Below are 21,968 nucleotides of genomic sequence, written 5' to 3'. Positions count from 1 at the left end.
CGCTGAAAATCAATAGGATTCCTCATCTCATGACCTTAAACACTGTGTATAAATTTAAAGTCAATCGGATATTAACTTTGACCTCTAAAGAGTCCACAAGATTTTTTGAAGTGATCAACAGCCATAATTAACTCTGCCAGTGATTATCGGAAATCGTTGAAAATCGATAGGATTCTTCATCTTATGACCTTAAACACTGTGTATAAATTTAAAGTCAATCTGATATTAACTTTGGACCTCTAGAGCGTCCACAAGAATTTTTTGAAGTGATCAAGGGCCATAACTCTGGCAGTAATTATCGGAAATCGCTGAAAATCAATAGGATTCCTCATCTCATGACCTTAAACACTGTGTATAAATTTAAAGTCAATCGGATAATAACTTTGACCTCTAAAGAGTCCACAAGATTTTTTGAAGTGATCAACAGCCATAATTAACTCTGGCAGTGATTATCGGAAATCGTTGAAAATCGATAGGCTTCTTCGTCTCATGACCTTAAACACTGTGTATAAATTTAAAGTCAATCGGATATTAACTTTGACCTCTAGAGTGTCCACAAGATTTTTTGAAGTGATCAAGGGCAAATACGCTGGCAGTAATTATCGGAAATCACTGAAAATCAATAGGCTTCTTCATCTCATGACCTTAAACACTGTGTATAAATTCAAAGTCAATCGGATATTAACTTTAGCTTGTGGACACCGAACCGACGGACAGGGGCGACGACAATATACGACCACATTTCAATGTGGGCATATAAAAATGGTTCAAATGAACCAAGTTAACCAGGTATTCAAATAACTATGGCCTTAGATAGTTATAAAATTTCATTACTATGTAATGTGGGCGTGAGTAATGCCTTTTAGGCAAGTATAGTGTGTGCGAGAGTAATGACTCGCACCTCCTGACAAGGTCTGTTTTATGTTGAAAATTGATACCGAACGGTTAAACAGTTACTAACTGGTTAATAGCTATGGTTATTTGAACAAGAAAATGTCCTAACCGTAGGAGCACTAAGATGTATATATACTAAGCAGCAAAAGAAACATGAGGTTGGTATGTTACTCTGAATAGACACATTGCATAAAACTTGCCAAATGTTTTTATAGTATACTAGCAGGATACCCGGCTTCGCTCGGGGGTCATAAGTCCAAAACCGGAAGTGGTAGACTAACGCCACCTGGCCTATGCTACTCCCCAGTCCGAGCTACCCCTATATTCCAAATTTCAGACTCGGGACAGACCTAGTGTAGCCGCAACCCCGAACAGAACGGCTTCGCTCGGGGGTCATAACTCCGAAACCGGAAGTGGTAGACTAACGCCACCTGGCCTATGTTACTCCCCAGTCCGAGCTACCCCTATACCCCAAGTTTCAGACTCGGGGTAGACCTTGTGTAGCCGCCAACCCCGAACGGACAGACTTCGCTCGGGGGTCATAACTCCGAAACCCGAAGTGGTAGACTAACGCCACCTGGCCTATGTTACTCCTCGGTCCGAGCTACCCTTATACCCCAAGTTTCAGACTCGGGGCAGACCTAGTGTAGCCGCCAACCCCGAACAGACCAGCTTCGCTCGGGGGTCATAACTCCAAAACCGAATGTGGTAGACTAACGCCACCTGGCCTATGTTACTCCCTGGTCTGAGCTACCCCTATACCCCAAATTTCATACTCGGGGCAGATGTAGCCGCCAACCCCGAACAGACAGATTTCGCTCGGGGGTCATAACTCCGAAACCGGAAGTGGTAGACTAACGCCACCTGGCCTATGTTACTCCCCGGTCCTAGTTACCCCTATACCCCAAATTTCAGACTCGGGGAAGACCTAGTGTAGCCGCCAACCCCAAACAGACCGGCGTCGCTCGGGGGTCATAACTCCGAAACCGGAAGTGGTAGACTAACGCCACCTGGCCTATGTTACTCCCCGATCCGAGTTACCCATATACCCCAAATTTCAGACTCAGGGCAGACCTAGTGTAGCCGCCAACCCCGAACAGACAGACAGACAAACGACAGTCTCAAATATATATATAGATTTGTGACCACATCTCCCAACTTTACCTGAGCAATAAGGCTCCTTCCAAAACACAGAATTGAACCCAGGAAATGTTCTCAACAAGAGCATCGCTAACGCAGCAATATACGTCCACATTCCTGTTTTGTTTGATATGGTCCAGTTTGCATTGAGGGTCTGTGAAATAAAACTGGGTTGTAGGACTGCTATCAGTTTAACACTTCGTTCACATTAACAGAACACAATTTTATTTTAAAACAATCGATGTCTTTATTCTAAAAGCATGGCGTTTCGAATAGGTATGCAAAGTTTCAAAAGGATCTGTTAAGAATTGCGGTCTGTAGGCAAAACACAAGACACACAAACATTAGGCGTGGCTCTGTCCCAAGGGGTCGAGCATGCACCAAAAATAATAATAGAGGTCGGCCTTAGGATTAAGGAATAAGTATAAATAGTAGCCTTAGGCTATAAGGAATAAGTATAAAAAAGTTTTCAAGATGATCGATTAAGAAATGCGGTCTGCAAGTGACACACAGACATAAAAAAAGAAAATGGGCGTAGCTCTGCCCCTGGGGGTTGGGTATTCACCACAAATAATAGGGATGTTCCTTAGGACAGAAGGAATATGTATGCTAGGTTTCAAGGTGATACGATAAAAAAATGCGATCTGTAGATGACAAACAAATAAATAAATATAATGGATGGGCGTGGCTATGCCCCTGGCGGTCGGGCATGCACCAAAAACAATAGGGATCATCGTTAGGGTATAAGCAATTCATATGAAATTTTTTCAAGACGATTAAGAATTGTGGCCTGTAGGTGACACACAGACAGAAAAAGAAAAGAAAATGGGCGTGGCTCTGCCCCTGGGGGTAAAAAAAACAATAGGGATCATCGTTAGGGTATAAGCAATTCATATGAAAAAATTTCAAGACGATTGATTAAGAATTGTGGCCTGTAGGCGACACACAGACATAAAAAAGAAAATAGCCGTGGCTTTGCCCCTGGGGGTTGGGCATGCACCCAAAACGATAGGGATGTTCCTTAGGGTACAAAGAATAAGTATGCAAAGTTTCAAGATGATACGTTAAGAAATGTGGCCTGTAGACGACAAACAAACAAATACAAAAAATGGGCGTGGCTCTGCCCCGGGGAGGCGAGCATGCACCAAAAACAATAGGGATCTTCCTTGGGGTATAAGGAATAAGTATACCAAGTTTGAAGAAAATCCAGTAAGAATTGCGCCCTGTAGGCGACACAAAGACACACGAAAAGAAAATGGGAAATGGGCGTGGCTCTGCCCCTGGGGGTTGGGCATGTACCCCAAACGATAGGGATGTTCCTTAGGGTACAAAGAATGTGTATGCAAGATTATAAGTTAAGAAATGTGGCCTGTAGACGACAAACAAACAAATACTAGAAATGGGCGTGGCTCTGCCCCTGGGGGTCGGGCATGCACCAAAAACAATAGGGATCTTCCTTGGGGTATAAGGAATAAGTATACCAAGTTTGAAGAAAATCCAGTAAGAATTGCGCCCTGTAGGCGACACAAAGACACACGAAAAGAAAATGGGCGTGGCTCTGCCCCTGGGGGTTGGGCATGCACCCCAAACGATAGGGATGTTCCTTAGGGTACAAAGAATGTGTATGCAAAGTTTCAAGATTATTAGTTAAGAAATGTGGCCTGTAGACGACAAACAAACAAATACTAGAAATGGGCGTGGCTCTGCCCCGGGGGGTCGGGCATGCACCAAAAACAATAGGGATCTTCCTTGGGGTATAAGGAATAAGTATACCAAGTTTGAAGAAAATCCATGAAGAATTGCGCCCTGTAGGCGAACCACAGACACACACACACACACACATACATACATACACACACACACACACACACACACACACACAGACAGGGGCGACGGCATAATACGTTCACATTATGAATGTGGACGTATAAAAACTCAACCTGACTTCTGAGATGGTAATGTGTTCTCCATGATTTTCATGTAACTCATGCTGCACATGCTGTTCACCCATCGCCATCAACGTTAACAGTTTGCCCAACAACACCAGAACTGGCGACACATGCAACAGAGAACTGTTCTCTTCACAGATGAGAGTCGGTATTATGTATCAACTGCAGATGGCAGGACCAGTATTTGGCGTCAATGTGGCCAGCGTTATTCTGACCAATGTGTCATGGAACAAAACTCATGGGGAGGTCCAAGTATAATGGTTTGGGGTGTAATTGGCCTGAACCAGAGAGTGGGTCCTGTGGTGTTCCAAAATCTTGGTCCAGGGATAGGAGGCGGCATCACAGCAGTGTGCTACATCGATCAAGCTCTCAAACCCCACATTTCGCACGTCATCGAAACAACGTTTTCCAGCATGACAACTCCTGTGCCCACACCGCCAGAGTTACTTGGCACTTTCTACAGCAGAACAGTGTCAACATTATGCATTGGCCAGCCCTTAGTCAGGACTTAAACCCGATTGAATATCTTTGGGATGAAATTCAGAGGAGACTTAATAAAGTTGTACCGAGACCAAACACAGCTGATGGATTGCGGCAGGCTTTACTTAGAGTGCGGTTCCAGGTGCCAGTGGCATTCATCAATTGTCTGGTCCACTCCATGTACAGACGCTACGCTGCTGTTATTGACACTCACGGTGGACACACCAGATACTGATGTATAGACTGTGTACAGACTCTAACCCTTCTCGTAATGTCTTGGAATTGTGATGAATTAATCACCTATTTGTCAACATACTGTCACAAAAAATTGCTTTGATCCATTTAGTAAGTCGTTTTCTAGAATGATTTGATTAAAGTGCCTCTCTGATTTTGAAATCGTACTAAGGTTTTTTTTGCTGTTTAGTATATATTTGTTTACACTAAGTACATGTAAAGCTTAGAATATACACAAATATACTTACTTTATCTTCCATTTGACTGGTTGTATTACTACTAGCTTCACCACTCATATTATCACTGAAATATATATACATTTCACTTTCATCTCTAACACAATTCATCTGAAGCTAAAGCAAGCGGTTGCCTTGCAAGATACAACCACATTTTGCAAGAGATGGACAGAGAGGAAGCTAAAAAATATGATTTTTCATACAATCGGGGGCAATAATCCAGATCCCAGATCTTTGGATATAACCATATATTTTAAGTTTCATCAAAATCGGATAAAAATTGTGACATCTAGAGGCTCCACAACCTTGGTATTTAATTAGATAAAAGTTGTGACCTCTAGAGAGGGTCCATAACATAAAAACGTGACCTTTCGTACAATCAGAGGCCACAATCCAGGAAGTTACAGTCTGCTATGCACAAATATTGAAAGAAACCGAGATGTTTGGGTAAGTAACATACATTTTCAGTTTCATCAAAATTGGATAAAAATTGTGACTTCTAGACACTAAGAAGTACAAAAGGTGAGATTTGTACCTTTGAGATATAGACATAGATATAGGGGAATCTCTACGAATATCGGTAAAATTCTTATATCACAACAAATCTAATACGAAGAGACTACAATCTGTAGATACAGTGTGTTAATGGGCATCCTCGTTGAAGGAATTCCCACCAGGCGTCGCTAGTAAAAACTTGGTTCCACGTGAGCTTATCAATGGTAAGAGAACCGTGTAAGGTAAACAATGAGGTCACATGGGACCACCTCCTCCATGGTGTCTCCTATAAATTATTCCCCATTATGTCTAGCGAGGACGACCATTAACAGGGGTGAGAAATTGACTGAAAGGTGAATTAACTATCGCTAGGGGAGAAAAACTCTGCGACAGTGTGTTTTCTGTACTGGGTGTGTTAGTTAATGGACAGCTTAAAAACATATCACACAGGGTGCATTCTGTGTTTGGTCAGTTTTCTCAAAAGCGTGCTATATCTGCACCAAAAGTGTTTTATCAAGGACCAGCAGGCTTTATCTGATGCATAGGTGTTCAATCTAATTTACTGTGAGATTTCTTTTTCGACCATGTGTTTTACGCAGAAAGGTTTTTGTTAAGTGTAGGTCTTTATACATGGATTTATACATGCTGTAGTTACATATGTGCCTTCTTTAATCAGGCATGATTCTGTCTCTTCTCAAAGATAGATTGCTAGGCAACGAAACATACGCCCACAGCAGCTAAATCGTCCGTGCAGTCAACAAGAGTTGTCGCATATTTTTTCTATTGTCAGTAATGAAACATTTATAATACACTATATTAAGTGTTACAACTCATTAAGTAATTATCCGAAAATCATTAGAAATTGTTTGGCTTTTATTTCTGCCCCATGCTAACCTTTAGTATACAAAAATTTAATACTATGGATTTAGCTGTTCAAGTTTTCAAAATTCATTGAAAATCAATATACTTGTTCGTCTCAAGACCTTAAACTCTGTTTATCAATCTAAAGTCAAACGGATCTCTAGAGCATCCACAAAATTTTTCAAAGTGATTAAGGGCGATAACTCTTAATCTCACGACCTTAAACAATGTGTATAAATTGAAAGTCAATCAGATATTTCAAAGTGATCAAGGGCAATAACTCTAGCAGTAATAATTGACTCAGTTTTTTTAATTTTGATTTCGTTTTCGGGCTATTTCGATTAAAAGGTGAAAAAAAGGTGTAAAATTAAGCTATTTACAACCCATCCAGCGTCTTCATATTTTAAAGTATTTCTTTGTAACTTTCATAAACTTGTAGCAATAATCCATACGAAGAGCATATATGTGAAAATGAATTTGTAATATGAACAATTGCCGAGAATTAGGTAATTTTGCATGAGTCACTTTACACGTTATTTAGCCTGTAAAAGAGACAAATATCATTCAATTTTTTAATTTTTTTTACCATTTGATGCCTTATGCCAATTTTGACTAGGTAAAACCATTTTAACTCTTAAATGACCCAGAGGTTTGACGTCATAACGTCATAAAAACGTCATAATGGTCAATAGTATTAAAATATAGATATGCATTTTAAAGTCATATCATTAATAAACAACTGTAGATAGACCCTTCATGTAAATGGATGAAATAATCTAAATTTAATGCCATTTTCATAAATATAAATTTATAAAAAAAATTAATTTAGACATTTCATGCAAAATTCATGTATATAATGGTTATTTTGATTTTTTTTGTTCGGCTGTTGTGAACCAAAAATAATTCATCATGAATCTCTTTTAATTTAAGCTTATTTAAGTACCGTAATAGAAATTTGTTGATTAACTAAGCCTACTTCTATCACGTTCTAGGCCTAACGTAAAACTGTAAAAATCAACACTACAGATAAAATCTGAATCACTGTCAATCAATAAGGATGGTAATCCATCATCAGGATAACGTTGCCGAATAGGTCTAGACATATCACCGTTTTATTATAATTTTTCAAGGAGAAACAGTAAGATTTTTAACTGTCAAAATGTCAAACAGGAAGTAAACAAATGAGGTAAAGTCATCTGTTCATAAGGGAAATAACTCTCATTACGCTAGGAACATTGCATTCGGCTAACAGGTTTTGTCGACAAAAGTCGCCGTGGGTATTTAACGGTAACGTTATGGATGTCGACAAAAGTCGCCGTGGGTCATAATCTAGGCAAGATACCAAGAGTGCGGGCAGTTGCTGCAATAGAAATGACGATCACTGTTTATGGTCGGTTTAGACGTATATTATGACCAAAAAAAAGTCCCAGTCCGAAATCCGGGCTCAAATGGGTCAAATTGGCCAAAATCCAAAATGGTCACCGCTTTTGGCTTGTAAATTACAATTTCCACCCAATTATCACAATATGATCGAGTTTGGTATTAAAATATACGTTTTCGGGGTAACTGAATCCATTTCCATACACAATTTTGTGATAAGTGTTACCACTGAGTCAATATTAGGGGTTATTCAAGATAGTGGTCAGTTTTGGCGGGAAAATTCGAATTTTACATAAGGATCAAGTTTGGTGTCAAAATATATGTTTTCGAGGTAGCTGAATCTATTTTTGTACATATTTTAGTGATTAAGTGATTGCCTGTGCCAATATAGGAGAAATTCAAATTTGGGATTTAGATTTCCGATTAGGGATTGGAGATTAATGATACTCCTACCTTAGACCTAATACAATGACTTTCATCCAGTATCAACTAAATTTCATTTGGAGTGTCTCCCAGTTCACTGCGGTAGCGGCATAGGGGTATGTCGACTGGGGACACTCGCGGGTCACTGCGGAAGCTGGTCGTGCCTTTTGAAGCATGTGGCACAAAATGATTCAGATGTTGAGACACAGATGGATACAGTATCGCCTGTTTGTCAGATATGCAGTGAACCATTTAACAATTAACAACCCATAGTTATTGGTCAATGTTTTAAGGTTAATGAAGTGGAGGAGTCTGTATCAAGGTCTAGAGGGTCCGCGGTGCCAAAATTTATTTTAGCGGACCGTTGTCTTTTACATGGTCTGTAGAAAAGACTAGCAGACGGTCCATTACAACATATATAATCGGTGACCGCTGTTACAACAGTAAACAGTAGAACTCGCAATGCCTATTTTTTGGAAAAGCCAAGACAGTTCAAATGACGAATTGACATTAATCTAGTTGTGTTTAATAAATCAGCATTGAGGCTGGTGTCCCTAAATAGATGACACTTATTAATTACTTGCACATCTAACTTATTTATAAAACATCTAGCACAGAAATTGTTCTTCACTCTGTGTAACCTAAGCAAAAAATCTAATTGCAGAGGCATGCTGGCTAGGTAGTCAACGCCTACTCTGCCCTCATAAATGCAAAAACAAAAGAAACTCGAAATGGTTGATAACGCTCGAATCCGATGAGATTTCCTAACAAGGTATATGGGAGGGGGCTGGGGTGGCTATGTGCCCTCTCTTCCGAAAATGTGCCATCGAATATTGTGCCCCCTTTTTCTGCTGCCCTTCCCTTGTTCCAACTAACTCCAGAGATACTACAATGCCCGTTTTTCATTGATGAGGGCCCTATACACGCTCAATCAGACCATGATTTCCACGGTGAGATACTACAATGCCCGTTTTTCATTGATGATGTAAGGGCCCCATACACGCTCAATCAGACCATGATTTCCACGGATGACTTCCAGAATAGATTTTACCGACGGATTAATATTTCCATAATATTCAGAATCAACTAATTGTTATTACTAAGATTAATATTATTATTATTAAGCTTTCATATTACATATGAAAGCTTATTGTTTCTGTTAAGATTATTATTGTTATTTTTTTTGTGTGTTTTGTCCACAAATCGGATTTCTCAGAATCTAACCATAGGATCGTTCTGAAACTTTTACCTATCCCCCCAAAAATGGGTGGTGGCTGTTGATTAAATATATTTTCAAAACGTTTTACGAATCCGAAATCACCGAATTTTACGAAGGAATGCATTTGACCTACAATGCTGTAACTTTGTGACTATTTGACCTATTTTACTAATTCTTTTTTCTTTGAGTATCTTGAAACATTTACTTCAAATCTGCAATTTCGGATTTTGGCATTTCGAAAATTCGTCGCTGTCATTTCGAACCGGAAGTTATTACCAATTTGACAACTTCTTTAATAGTTGTGCGATTTTCGTGAAATTTAGAATGTTAGTAGATCTTGCCAATGCGAATTCAATGATGTCCTTGGAAATTTTCTAAATTATCTCCCCTTGGTGAAATTAAGGATCACAGTTTTCAAAAAAATCGTCGAAATATAGGTCAGAATGACCTAAAAAAAAAATTTGATACTAGACAAGTAATTACTGATTCGTACACAAAATATGGAGTTTGTCGATCGAACCGGAAGTGCCACCATCTTTAAACGTGAAAAATCAAAAAGGCTTTTTTGCTATTTTACTTACAGACTCGGGCGTCATATTTTCGGAATCCTGGAAGGAATGCCTAAAAATCTATCGGATCAGAATTTTGATTTCGGTCACGTGATGGTCACCATTTTGAATTGAAAATGAAAAATAGAAGCAATTTGAAGGGCCGGGACTTTGGAACACAAGAACTCTCCTTCTAATTAAGCTAGAATGTTCAAACTTGGTGTAGGCGTTCACTAGGTCAATGTCATGACTGAGTTCAAAGATGAGCATTTTTTGCCTAGGGTAAGCAGAGATAAGCAAGCTGATTTGTTGATTCTTTAGGGCACGATGACATTGGTTATAATGAATGGAGGGCGATGAAACTCTTGTCAATCGAGAGGCTAATAGCTGGCCTGTTGTGTGAAATCATTGTATCATTTTTTGAAAATGTCCGGGGTAGCCGAAAAAAGGAGATCGAAATCCAAAAAGTCGTATTTTTACGATTTGGGGCATTTTTAGAGGTCGTGTAAAGTAAAATAAAGCATGCATATACATATATTATTGATATTAAATATATCATATAAAAAACTAAACAATGAATCAGCTGTCATTGACAGATTTTATATTATAAGCATGGTCAGTGGAAGGTCAGCGTATTGTCTAATTTGAACTCACTGACTCCGTAACATTATTGTGGGTATGGTATAAGCTGAATTTGATGAGATGCACATATCTCGTATGACTATTTGGTACTTACAGTGTTAGACTTTGTCGTAACGTTACGGTCTCCATTCATCAAATCGTCGTTGGGGCTATAATACGATTTTGAATCAAGTTATTTATCACTGAGGGACTCAAAATTAGGTTTGATGTAGCTCTGCTCATTTACAGTGGCGAATTTAACGGGCTCATGGGTTCCAGCTCCCTCCTCTAGAAATTTCACAGCACTCGCATGGATTGTGGCTAATTTTGTGGCAGAATTTTATTTTTCTGGGGGAGGTACTTCTAAATGGCTCCGACACAAGTGCCTGAAATGCCATGAAATCACGTTTTCGGCCTCCAATTAAAATTTCTTAGCGGGAGAACCCCCTGACCCGACCCCCTTGCGGGGCTTCACGGTCGGTATCAGCCCCCCTCCCCACCACCATGGTTAATCCGGCGTTGATGTTCCCTCTTGTGCAGCTGCAAAAGAATGTACAAGTTCATTGCCTCATTGTCAAAGATCCCACTTTTCTACCCCAGTTCGGGTAATGAGGTCGAGCGTATATTGTATAGGGGATATTAAACAAGCAAACAGTATGGCTGATGTCTCCCGCCAAAACCCCAAAGTAAAAGATGACACATTAATTAATCGCACTTTCATATTTTTTTCAAAAGTATCGAGCAATCAAACTATACTGTAAATTTCATTACTCTCTGTCAGATAGAAATCAAGGTTATCTTGTCCCAAAGCATCGACCAATGAAATTGCCAAGCTGTAGCTCAAAATGTTCAGTCAAGACCTGATGAACATCTACACCAAGTTTAAACATTCTAGCTCAATTAAAAGCTGGGTTGTTATGTTCCAGTACTTCATTATAACCAAAGTTATCATACCCCAAAGCATCAACCAATTCAAAGTCCCGGCCAATCAAGTTGCTTTGCTTATCCTGACTAAGAGAATGCTCATTGTCGAACTTGGTCAAGGTAATATGGTCAAGGTACTAATGTAATGAAACTATACACAAAGTTTCATCAAATTGCTTATGGCTAAAGTTAATATCCGATTACTTTAAATTTATACACAGTGTTTCAGGTCATGAGACGAAGAAGCCTATTGATTTTTAGCGATATCCGATAATTACTGTCAGACTTATGGTCCTTGACCACTTCAAAAAATCTTATGCGCGCTCTAGAGGTTAAATTCAATATCCGATTGACTTTAAATTTATACACAGTGTTTAAGGTCATGAGATGAAGAAGCCAATTGATTTTCAGCGATTTCCGATAATTACTGTCAGAGTTATGGCCCTTCATCACTTAAAAAAAATCTTGTGGATGCTCTAGAGGCCAAAGTTAATGTCCGATTGACTTTAAATTTATACACAGTGGTTAAGGTCATGAGACGAAGTAGGCGATTGATTTTCAGCGATATCTGATATTTACTGCCACAGTCGTGGCCCCTGATCACTTCAAAATATCTTGTGGACGCTCTAGAGGCCAAAGTTAATATCCGATTGACTTTAAATTTATGCGCAGTGTTTAAGGTCATGACAAGAAGATGCCTACATTATTGATTTTCAGCGATATCTGATATTTACTGCCATTTCCGATAATTACCGTCAGAGTTATTGCCCTTTATCACTTTAAAAAATCTTGTGGACGCTCTAGAGGCTAAATTCAATATCCGATTGACTTTAAATTTATACAGTGTTTAAGGTCATGAGATCAAGAAGCCAATTGATTTTCAGCGATTTCCGATTAATTCCTGTCCTGCGTACTCTGTATATAATATACGGTTTTCTAAATATGCCTTGGATGGTAGCCATTTTGTTCATAAGGTAAATGTAATTTTTCAGATACCTGATGACATTTATACTTATTGTTTCAATAGATTCTAATAACCCCCTTTGCAGTTCATATGAAAGCTTTCATATCTGCTATGCAGATCTAGTTATTATTATTTTTTTTATTGGGGGAAGCTAGATCTCAGCAACTATAAGAGATAGAGGTTTGAAATTTGATTTTCTGTCGGAAAAGTGGTGTGCAGCTACTGCTTAAAGCTATTTCGAAATTTGTGCGCATAGCGGAAATGCGTCAAATCTTTAACGTGCACGAAAATTTGAAAAATTGACGAGACTTACCTTGGTACAGTTGAAGTCAATTTTAAATTATGTGAGTCATAGGACTCACTGTAGGGATTAAATGAGAGTGTAGCACGTGCCGCAGATTGTCAGTCTTTAAAGTAACAAAAATATATAAGATTGAACAAATTTTTTTTTTTTTTTTTTTTTTTTTTTTTTAGATTCGGATTCCATTTTATCATGAAATAAACTTGTATGTGCACAGCTTACACAAGCTGGCAAAATTGTAGGGATGGGCGGGAGGCATTTAATCCCTACAGTGAGTCCTATGACTCACATAATTTAAAATTGACTTCAACTGTACCAAGGTAAGTCTCGTCAATTTTTCAAATTATATTTCGTCATATCACTTCCGGTCATAAATGAGACTTCAAAGCTGGTGAAATCTTTATATTTGGCATATTACATACATATAGTAACAAAGAAACAATAAGATTGGCAATTTTAGTTTATTCTTTGAGTACTGTATCCACAAATCTAGAATTTGCAGTAGATATTATATCCTTCTTATAAAATTTGAAAAAAGTTCCTGCATTGCTCCAGCCACCAGCATGCAGAATATCCTGAATAGGAACAGAGTTTTTATGAGCCTTAGAACATACGGCTGACCTCACTGTATGTGAACCATAAACATTGGTGTCTATATCAGAACGTTCCATCACAGTTTTAATCCATCTAGACACTGTGTCCCGGGACACTTTTTTATGGGGTTTAATAAAGCTCAAAAATAATGAAAACTCGTTTTTACGAATATCTACTGTTCTTTGTAAATATTCTTTCATGGCAGTATATACACACAACCTCCTATCTGGAGGGTAAGCTTTCATTGACACACATTTAACACTAGCACATGGTCTGCTCTGTTTTTGTAAACCACTGAGTTCAAAAGAAAATTCACATTTAGTTTTAACCATATTCTTTATAGATAAAAGATGAATAGCATGTACTCGTAACACATTTGTCAGTGCAATTAGCATTGTAAGTTTCAGAGTTAAGTCTTTCAAACTCAAGTCCTTCACTGGCGAAAGCTTCTTCAAGTAAAGCAAAACTTTACCTACATCCCATGTCACCATATGTCGCGGTTTCGAGGGTCTCAAATTAAACACACCCCTCATAAATTTTGATATAACTGGATGAGTTCCAACAGAATGTCCTTGAATAATGATTCCCATCGCTGATAATGCGGACCTTGCTGTGTTTAGGGAGCTATAACTTAACCCAGTTTCAAAAAGTTCTGTGAGAAAACTTGTAACATCTGCTATAGATGATTGAATGATACTAATCTTCTTTTTACCACAGTATTGTATCCATCTCTTAATGAACACGGAATATTGTTTTTTAGTCCCAGTTTTCCAGGAAGCCAGGAGAATTCTTGTAGACTGTTCAGAAAGACCTTGTTCTTTATATGATTTCCGGAGACATGGCAAGCGATCAATACCAACTTTCGTCGAAGAGGATGGCTCTGATTCTGTTTGTGTGTCAATGTCAGCAAGTCTTTCATTTTCGGAATCAGTAGAGGTGGATGAATAAGTAGTTCCATTAGATGGACAAACCAAACTTGGGTTGGCCATAGAGGGGCAATAACTATGCCTGTAGCTTTGTCCTCTCGTATCTTCTTGATACAGCGTCCCAATAGGCTGAAAGGAGGAAAAATATATACACACTCAAATTGATTCCAATCAACTGTAAATGAATCCACGAATAAAGATTCTGGGTCTGGACTCCAAGATGCAAAACAAGACACTTGTTTATTGAGCCTTGAAGCAAAGAGATCAATTGTTGGAGTGCCAAATTTTTGACATATAGATTGAAATATTGATGGCTTCAATTTCCATTCAGTGCGGTCATTGAAAACCCTTGAGCAGAGATCAGCATCAGTGTTTGATTTTCCTGCAATATGAGAGGCAGAAATCCACAAATTATGGTCTATACACCAAAACCATATTTTCCTAGCTGCCAAGTTACAAGATGCAGACTTCATGCCACCCATATTGTTGATATAGCTGACTGCTGTTGTGTTATCACACAAGATCTTCACATGCATAAACGGCTGCAAATGAGTTTTAAACGATTTTAGGGCAAATAAAACAGCCAGCATTTCTAGATAATTGATATGATTCTGTTTCTCTGAACATGTCCATTGTCCCCCTGTTTTAGCAACAGATTCCAAAACAGCTCCCCATCCTTGGAGGGAAGAGTCTGTTGTTATTGTGATATTTGGATTTCCATGCGAGATATGGCGTATCTGACTATGTATATTTGTATACCACCAAGCAAGTTCAGACTGCATATCATGTGTGATAAGAACAAAATTATCAAAGTTACCTTGCTTTTCCCTTAGAGCCTGTACCTTACTCGACTCCAAAATTCGATAAAATAATGGCCCGTATTCTACGGCCGAAAAACTTGATATGATAAGACCAATAACATGAGCCAAATCACGAATAGTAACTTTAACTTTCTTTGAAATTCTTAAACACTCATCTGCAATGTAAGCTTTCTTGTTCTCTGGAAGAAAAACAGTCATACTACTAGAATCAATCACATTACCTAGAAACGTAACTTGTTTTGATGGTTGAAAAACACTCTTGTTTGGATGAACCATAAAACCTAACTTTTCTACCAAATTAACAGTGGTCTGTACACTGTGGTTACATTCATTTTCAGATTCTGCTAACAAAAGACTATCGTCAATATATCCTGAGCACAGAATGCCTGCGTTTCTAAGCGACGAATAAACTGGTTTCATAAGCTTAGTAAATAGTAGGGGCGCCAGAGAATAACCATTTGGCAAGCATGTATACTGAAATATTTTCCCCCCCCATAGGAAACGAAAATATCTCTGATCTTCCTCAGCTATACTGACAGAATAGTATGCGTGTCGGATGTCAATCGTGCTCATAAAACAATCTTTTGAGACCAAGTTAAGGGTAGATTCGAATGTATCCATTTTAAAATGGCGATAAGGTACAAACTCATTGAGTTTCTTTAAGTTCAAAATCATGCGAAACTCTCCATCTTTCTTAGGCCTTACAAAAATTGGCGAAAGAAATTGATTTGACTGAGGGGTTACCTCAATAAGAACCTTAGTTTTGACCATATTAGAAATTTCTGATTCAATAGCTTCACTCTCTCGAGTGTTAAATTTAGGTTCAAATTTAAAGTTATGTTGATTTGGAGAGATCCCATCTATAAATTCAATGTGACAGTGTTTTACTATATCTAGAACATGAGGGTCAGAAGTTATTTCCTTCCATGCCGAGGAAAAATATTTCAAGCGCCCTGCCGAGAAACTCACCTTATTAGTTGAGTCTATTGACTTTTGCTTCTCAGATTCTGGGGCATACTGCCCCGCCTGTAGTTTTTTGTAGAGTACTTGACATTAGCTTGTGCTTGTGGATACATGGCACGACCTCTGCCTCTTCCATATCGCCCTCTAGATCTACCTCTCCAGGGTCTACCTCTTGAAAATGAACTTCTTTGGGGATAGTTCTGTAATTTCTGGCCAATGCGACTGCAGTCGGCTATTTCTTTGGCTAACTTAGGCACATCATCTCCAAATAAAAAAGTGGTGAAAGGCTGTGACTGTGCACACAAGTGCGAAAATTCTGGGCGTAGATCAGCCTTTATGAAGTCCCTTCTAGTAAGGTTGATTTGACGGTTTGAGTGACCCAAAAGGGCTAAACTGTCGTTCAGTTTATCTATAATATCTGGTATGGCTGTACTCGGCAAGTTAGAAGTATCGGCTAGATCTGCAAGAGAATCTACTGCTTTACTCAATATGATGGCAGACTTGATAACCGAACTTTCAATGGCCTGCATTTTCCGATCAGAACTCCTCGATTCTGGTGTCATAATGTCCCATACTAATTGGTTTGTTTTTACCAGTACCAAACCATCACAATTTTTCGGACGGGCTGTAACTTCATCCTTAGTTAGAGCATTGTACTGGTCCTCACTCATACCATTTTTGAAAAGTTCATTTACATTATTAGCCAGTACTACATCAACATTTTTGTCAACGACAGAGTCAGACGGTTTGAAACGTTTTGACATTAATGAAAACCTATTCTCGGTATCACCACCATAATCATCCTTTGAGGGTGACGGACCTAATTTCCGTTTATGGCCAGGATGGTTTTGGCTAGGATCAATATAAGATTCCTCGTCAGTTTCAAGTTCATATTGCTCATCATATTCTTCTTCATCATAATATGATTGATTTTCTAAGGTAACAAGTCTGGCGGCTTGTTCTCCTTGTTTTTCCTGAATGTCTTTCAGAATTTTTATTATTTCAGTATTGCCGGTCGAATGAGTCGATGAATCTCTTGAAGATTTTTTACTGCTTCTCTGACCAGCGTGCAGTTTAGAACCAGAAGTTGACGGTAAAGGTGAAGCTAAAGTCGAGGCGATTTTTGACTTCGTCAGCTGACTCGCCATTACCGGAGTTTTATCACATTTCTCCTTAGATTTTTGGGTAGAAAATTCCGTATAAACATCGGTACTATCCTCTAATAAGGCTGGGTTTAAATCTTCCCATCCCAAATCAACTTTACCAACCGACGAGCTTCTCAAGTTCTTTTTCTGTTTGTCGTCCGCCATCTTGCCACAAACGAGTCCGCGACTCGTGCAAGTTTACGATAGTCGTAAAAGAAAAAATATTTATTTCTTTCAAGAAAGAAAATCAATGCGGCAGACAAAAAACAAATAAATGACTTAGTATAAAGCCTTGAACAACTGAGAAAAGACTTAGTGCGGCAAATAGAAGACCACGTCTTCTTCGTTCAAGTGTAAACGCTACAATGACAATCTGCGGCACGTGCTACACTCTCATTTATGACCGGAAGTGATATGACGAAATATAATTGAAAATCGGCCATTATTCTCTTAATTCTCAATGGATTCTTCAGATATTTACATTTTTGGATAGCTGGAGACATTTCTGAGCAGAAAGCAGTTCTAAACTGTGGAAATTAGAAACTTTGTCGCTCTCATTTTTTTGGTGAAAAATTTCAAAATTTTCTAAAATTTGTATTTTTGGGAATTTTGAAATTTCAGTTTTATTTTTGGATAGCTGACATCAATCCGATTCCAACAATATAAGTTTTGTTCTGAAATTTTAACTTTGATTTTTCACTTTTTTTCACATTTTGGTCAAATCGTAGAGTTCTTATTTTTTTCAAACGGCTCAAACGATTTTTCTGAAACTTCAGGAATATGAAGTCGAAGTACCAAACCAGTCCATGAACTATAAATGAAAATCCTCTAATCACCGGAAGTAGTCAAGAAAGGTATCCAAACTTTGACAAAATTGTGAAAAGTGGGTGCCTGTGCGGAAAATGCGATGTATCAATTGTGTTCATGTCGATTAGTTAAAGATTTATATCGTTTAATAGCCAATTGAATTGTCTATCGGATGGTACTAAAGCGGTATGTTTCTATCAAAAATTTAAAAAGTAACGTTTTTTACGATTTCGAGCAACTTTGGACGCATGTTTCTCGGAAAGTCTCCCAACGATTTTTTAAAAACTTTCTCAATCGAGAGGCTAATGGGTACTCTGTTTTGTGAAACCACTGTATCATTTTTTGAAATGTCAGGGGTAGCCGAAAAAAGAGATCGAAAATCGAAAACGTCGTATTTTTACGATTTGGAGCATTTTTAGAGGCCTATTTCTCGAAAAGTAAAGATAATTAGTTTTTGGAACTTCTTCTACAGAGAGGCCTATCGGTAGTGTTATACATAAAACGATTGTACAGTAGTCCCAACTTTCAGGAGTAGCAGAACAAAGGGATCGAAAATTGAAAATTGTTAAGCGAAACATAAGTGGGGGATACAATCTGTACGTTTTGTCAACGTATAGAGTCTATTCTAGAGTGCTTTTATCAGTGATGATATTTGAACTGAAATTATTTCAACTATGGGTGTTTTCTTCTTTCCAAAATATGGATTTAGTGACCCTGTAACAGAAATAGTTGATTGCTGTGTGTAATAATTAGCCTTTGAATTAATATTGTTGCTTCTGTGTCAAAATTATCTTATACCGGTAATCATCTGGACAGAAATCGACGGCTCGCGCTGTTTATAAGAAAGTTCAATTTATTAATCGTTTGCAGTAGTATCGTACAGTGGTATCGAATATTGCACCTGTAATAAAAGGCATGACGTTGTTTGAGCATGGACTCTATCTCTAATTAAAATTAAATTTTAATTAGTGACGTCAAATCTTTAACGTGCACGAAACCAGAAAATTGGCGATATTTCATTGAATATTCAATCAATTTTTGAACCAGTTACATATTTGAGTAGCTGACATGAACGCGATTCCGAAGTCCCGTGTACACATTGGTGTGACCATAAAAGATCCCTTGGAGGTTGGAATTCTATATAAAAGAAGACTAGCGCCGCGGTACGAGCATGTTTAGAGGTCATTTCGGGACTAACATATGGTTCATTATTTTAATAATTTGCTTCCGCGTAGGGGTCATTAGCAGTGGGAGGAAACCGGAGGACCCGGAGAAAAACCACGAGGTTGGACAGGCGACCCTACTCCTTGACACGTACAACCGGGGAATCGAAACCCCGCCAGTTGACTCAATGACAGACTGTATGATACAGCGCAGTCCCAAAGGCTAGCCTACCGTGCAAATTCCAGCCAGCATAATGAATCTATATAAGAAACATTTATTCCTACTGGCGATTTACAAACAGTCCCCAAGGCTAGCCTACCGTGTAATTTCCAGCCAGCATAATGTATCTATATAAGAGACATTTATTCCTACTGGCGATTTACAAATATTGCATGAAGAAATTCAAATCAGAAGAACAGAAAAACGACTAATGCACAGTATCATATTGATTATAAAAGTACAATGTATATATTGGTTACACTATATATGTCAAAAAACAACAATCATTAGATAATAATAATTATTTACTAATTATATCAATCATTTTAAGAGGTAGGAGTTATCCATTGTTTAATTTAACAGTTATATAATTACTTTTCTCGGAAAAGCCGCCAATGATTTTTTTCAAACTTGCTCAATCGAGATTCTACTGGTTATATATTGTGTGAAACCCTTGTACAATTTTTCTAATTTTCATGGGTAGCCGAAAAAAGAGATCGAAAATTGAAAACAGCGTATTTTTACGAGTTGGAGCATGTTTAGGGGTCGATATCTGAGTTATGCTAGAGTGTGGGTTTTTTTGGGGGTTGGGGGGAGTGGTGGGGATAGTCTTTTGTCATACATCTGGCGATCGTGTGACGCTTTTGCGACAGGGAAAGCCTTCAGCATTGCGCGCAATTCTAGTTTGTCTTAGTTTTATTTATATATCTAAATAAAATTAGGAAAATTGCAACACGGGTGACGGGAACCATTATTGCCGGTTAGCATACTCAGGGCCAATACGCAATCCGTCACAATGAATGACATTTAATCTGTCACCAGTAACTTCCTTGGCCTGGCTTAAAGTGTATTTTGATCGTTGTCTCGTTCTTGGGGTTGTCAGTCTACTTTCAATTCTACCTCCCTACCCTCATTGGGGAACAGAATCGAATGAAACTTGGCAGGTACCGTCCCTTTGTAAGGAATACCAGTCCCTTTTGATGCTTGTTTTTCTTTACTCACAGGTCGTTTAGTGCTTGATTGCAGCTAACTATGTTCATGTTTGGATCTTTGTGACTTAATCATAATCCCTTAACCAAGTGTCAATGTATGGTATGTCTTGGCATATACGTCAAATCGCTTGTACCATGTGCCATAGAACTGAAGTGCTCTAACTTTGGTCTGCCTACCCTCGGAGGCCCTAGCACGCCCTTGGCTTATTGTTGAACTTAGTCATGACCTTACACCAAGATTTATTCTGTCCTAAATTCTCTGCCATTGAAATTGGTATCTCCACTCATTATTGAACGTAAGCCAGGAATCTTAATCGGCTCATTATTGTCGGCCTCCAATACCCGTTATCTTTCCGTCATTTTGGGAATGACGATGGGCAGTTCACTGCATACCTGACAAACAGGCGATATTGTATCCATCTGTGTCTCAACATTTGAATCATTTTCTGAAATAAATTCGCCACGTGCTTCAATAGGTTTGCCCATCTTGGCTCAATTTTCGAGGTTGGTGATCGAAATCGGACATGCCCACAACACTGCGTCCACAGTGGGCTGAGAGTGACCCCTTTTGTCATGCCTGCTACGCTGCTTCCCTAGTGAGCAGTGGTCGACCAGAGCGTCTAAATGAAATTTAGTTGATATTTGATGAATGCCATCGTATTAGATCTCAGGAGGACTCGATCACTCGTAATCCCCAAATCTCCAATGGGATTTCCCATTATTTTGACCCAGGGGAACCTGTTAATTACCAAGATGAAAAAAATGTGTCGAAAATGAGATCAGCTGCCTCCAAAACATATATTTTGACATCAAATGTGGTAATTTTGTAAAATTCGAATTTTCCCACCAAAACTGGCAGCCATCTGGAATTATTTCGGGCTGGGACTTTTTTTTGGTGATAATATACATCTAGACCGACCATAAAACGTGGTCGGCATTTCTATTGCAGCAACTGTCCGAAATGGTGCAAAATTGAGTTAAAATGCCTGGACTATCAGTTAAGAGTTAACATTTACCCTGTCACCGGAAATGACATCATTTGGGCAAAAACTGTATTTTTAGCCTTCAAAACAGATATTTTATTCAAGTAGGTCTGATTTGTAATGTTTTTAAAATTAGGATATTTGATTCCAATTCCAATGAACCCATACGATCATACAGATACCAAATAATGGTCTCTAACTTGCACGATTGCAGAGAAATAGACGATTTTCTACAAATTATTATTTGATTTTCATACAATTTTCACCATCTTATGCCTTATGCCATTTAGAATTTCATAGATCTAATTTAACATTTTCATTATCACGGAAAGTAGTGTCATTTTGGCAAAATCTATATTTTTAGCCTTCAAAACAAACATTTTTTTTTGAAGTGAGTTACATTTATTATTCGTTAATCATTATATTTTACTCCAATGGACATAAAGATTGAATCAATACGATCATATAGATGTCCAAAAATTGCTTCTAGCATCTTCCCTAGTCGAGAAATAACCAATTTTGTCAGGATCACCTTTTCAGATTTTTTTTCGCATTTTAATTTCCCATTAGAAAGTCAGCTAACTTAGTGGTAAGTCAGTAACAAATTTTGTCAGGATCACTTTTTTGACATATGTAACACATGGTAACAGATGTATAAATGGAATTGATATTGCTGGGTTTGATT

General features: G+C 38.3%; 2 protein-coding genes across 6 annotated transcripts in view; both read right to left on the bottom strand.

The window, feature by feature from the left end:
• LOC130012428 (mucin-5AC-like) overlaps positions 1–21,968 on the bottom strand; it is a 539,248-nt gene that overhangs the window by 81,179 nt on the left and 436,101 nt on the right. The window contains exon 27 of the mRNA XM_056100369.1: positions 4,946–5,000. Coding sequence (XP_055956344.1) covers positions 4,946–5,000 — 55 coding nt within the window. The remainder of the gene's footprint in view (positions 1–4,945; positions 5,001–21,968) is intronic.
• Positions 11,885–17,473, bottom strand: LOC126818939 (uncharacterized). Of its 5 annotated transcripts, none has more exons than XM_050546641.2 (3): positions 15,980–17,473; positions 15,007–15,189; positions 11,885–14,318 (listed from the first exon to the last, which is right to left on the bottom strand). In XM_050546641.2, exon 3 carries the CDS (start codon positions 14,250–14,252, stop codon positions 13,131–13,133), a length of 1,122 nt encoding a protein of 373 aa, XP_050402598.1. In that variant the 5' UTR covers positions 14,253–14,318; positions 15,007–15,189; positions 15,980–17,473; the 3' UTR covers positions 11,885–13,130. The 5 variants fall into 3 exon arrangements, 4 of the variants coding, with proteins under 4 accessions (XP_050402598.1, XP_055956343.1, XP_050402599.1 ...); XM_056100368.1 differs by lacking the exon at positions 15,007–15,189; XM_050546640.2 differs by lacking the exon at positions 11,885–14,318 and having other exon boundaries at positions 14,823–15,189.

This window comes from Patella vulgata, chromosome 4 (genome assembly GCF_932274485.2).
Source record: "Patella vulgata chromosome 4, xgPatVulg1.2, whole genome shotgun sequence".
NCBI lineage: Eukaryota > Metazoa > Mollusca > Gastropoda > Patellidae > Patella > Patella vulgata.
The sequence above is the reverse complement of the archived record's forward strand: the minus strand, read 5'-3'. Positions and strand labels throughout refer to the sequence as shown.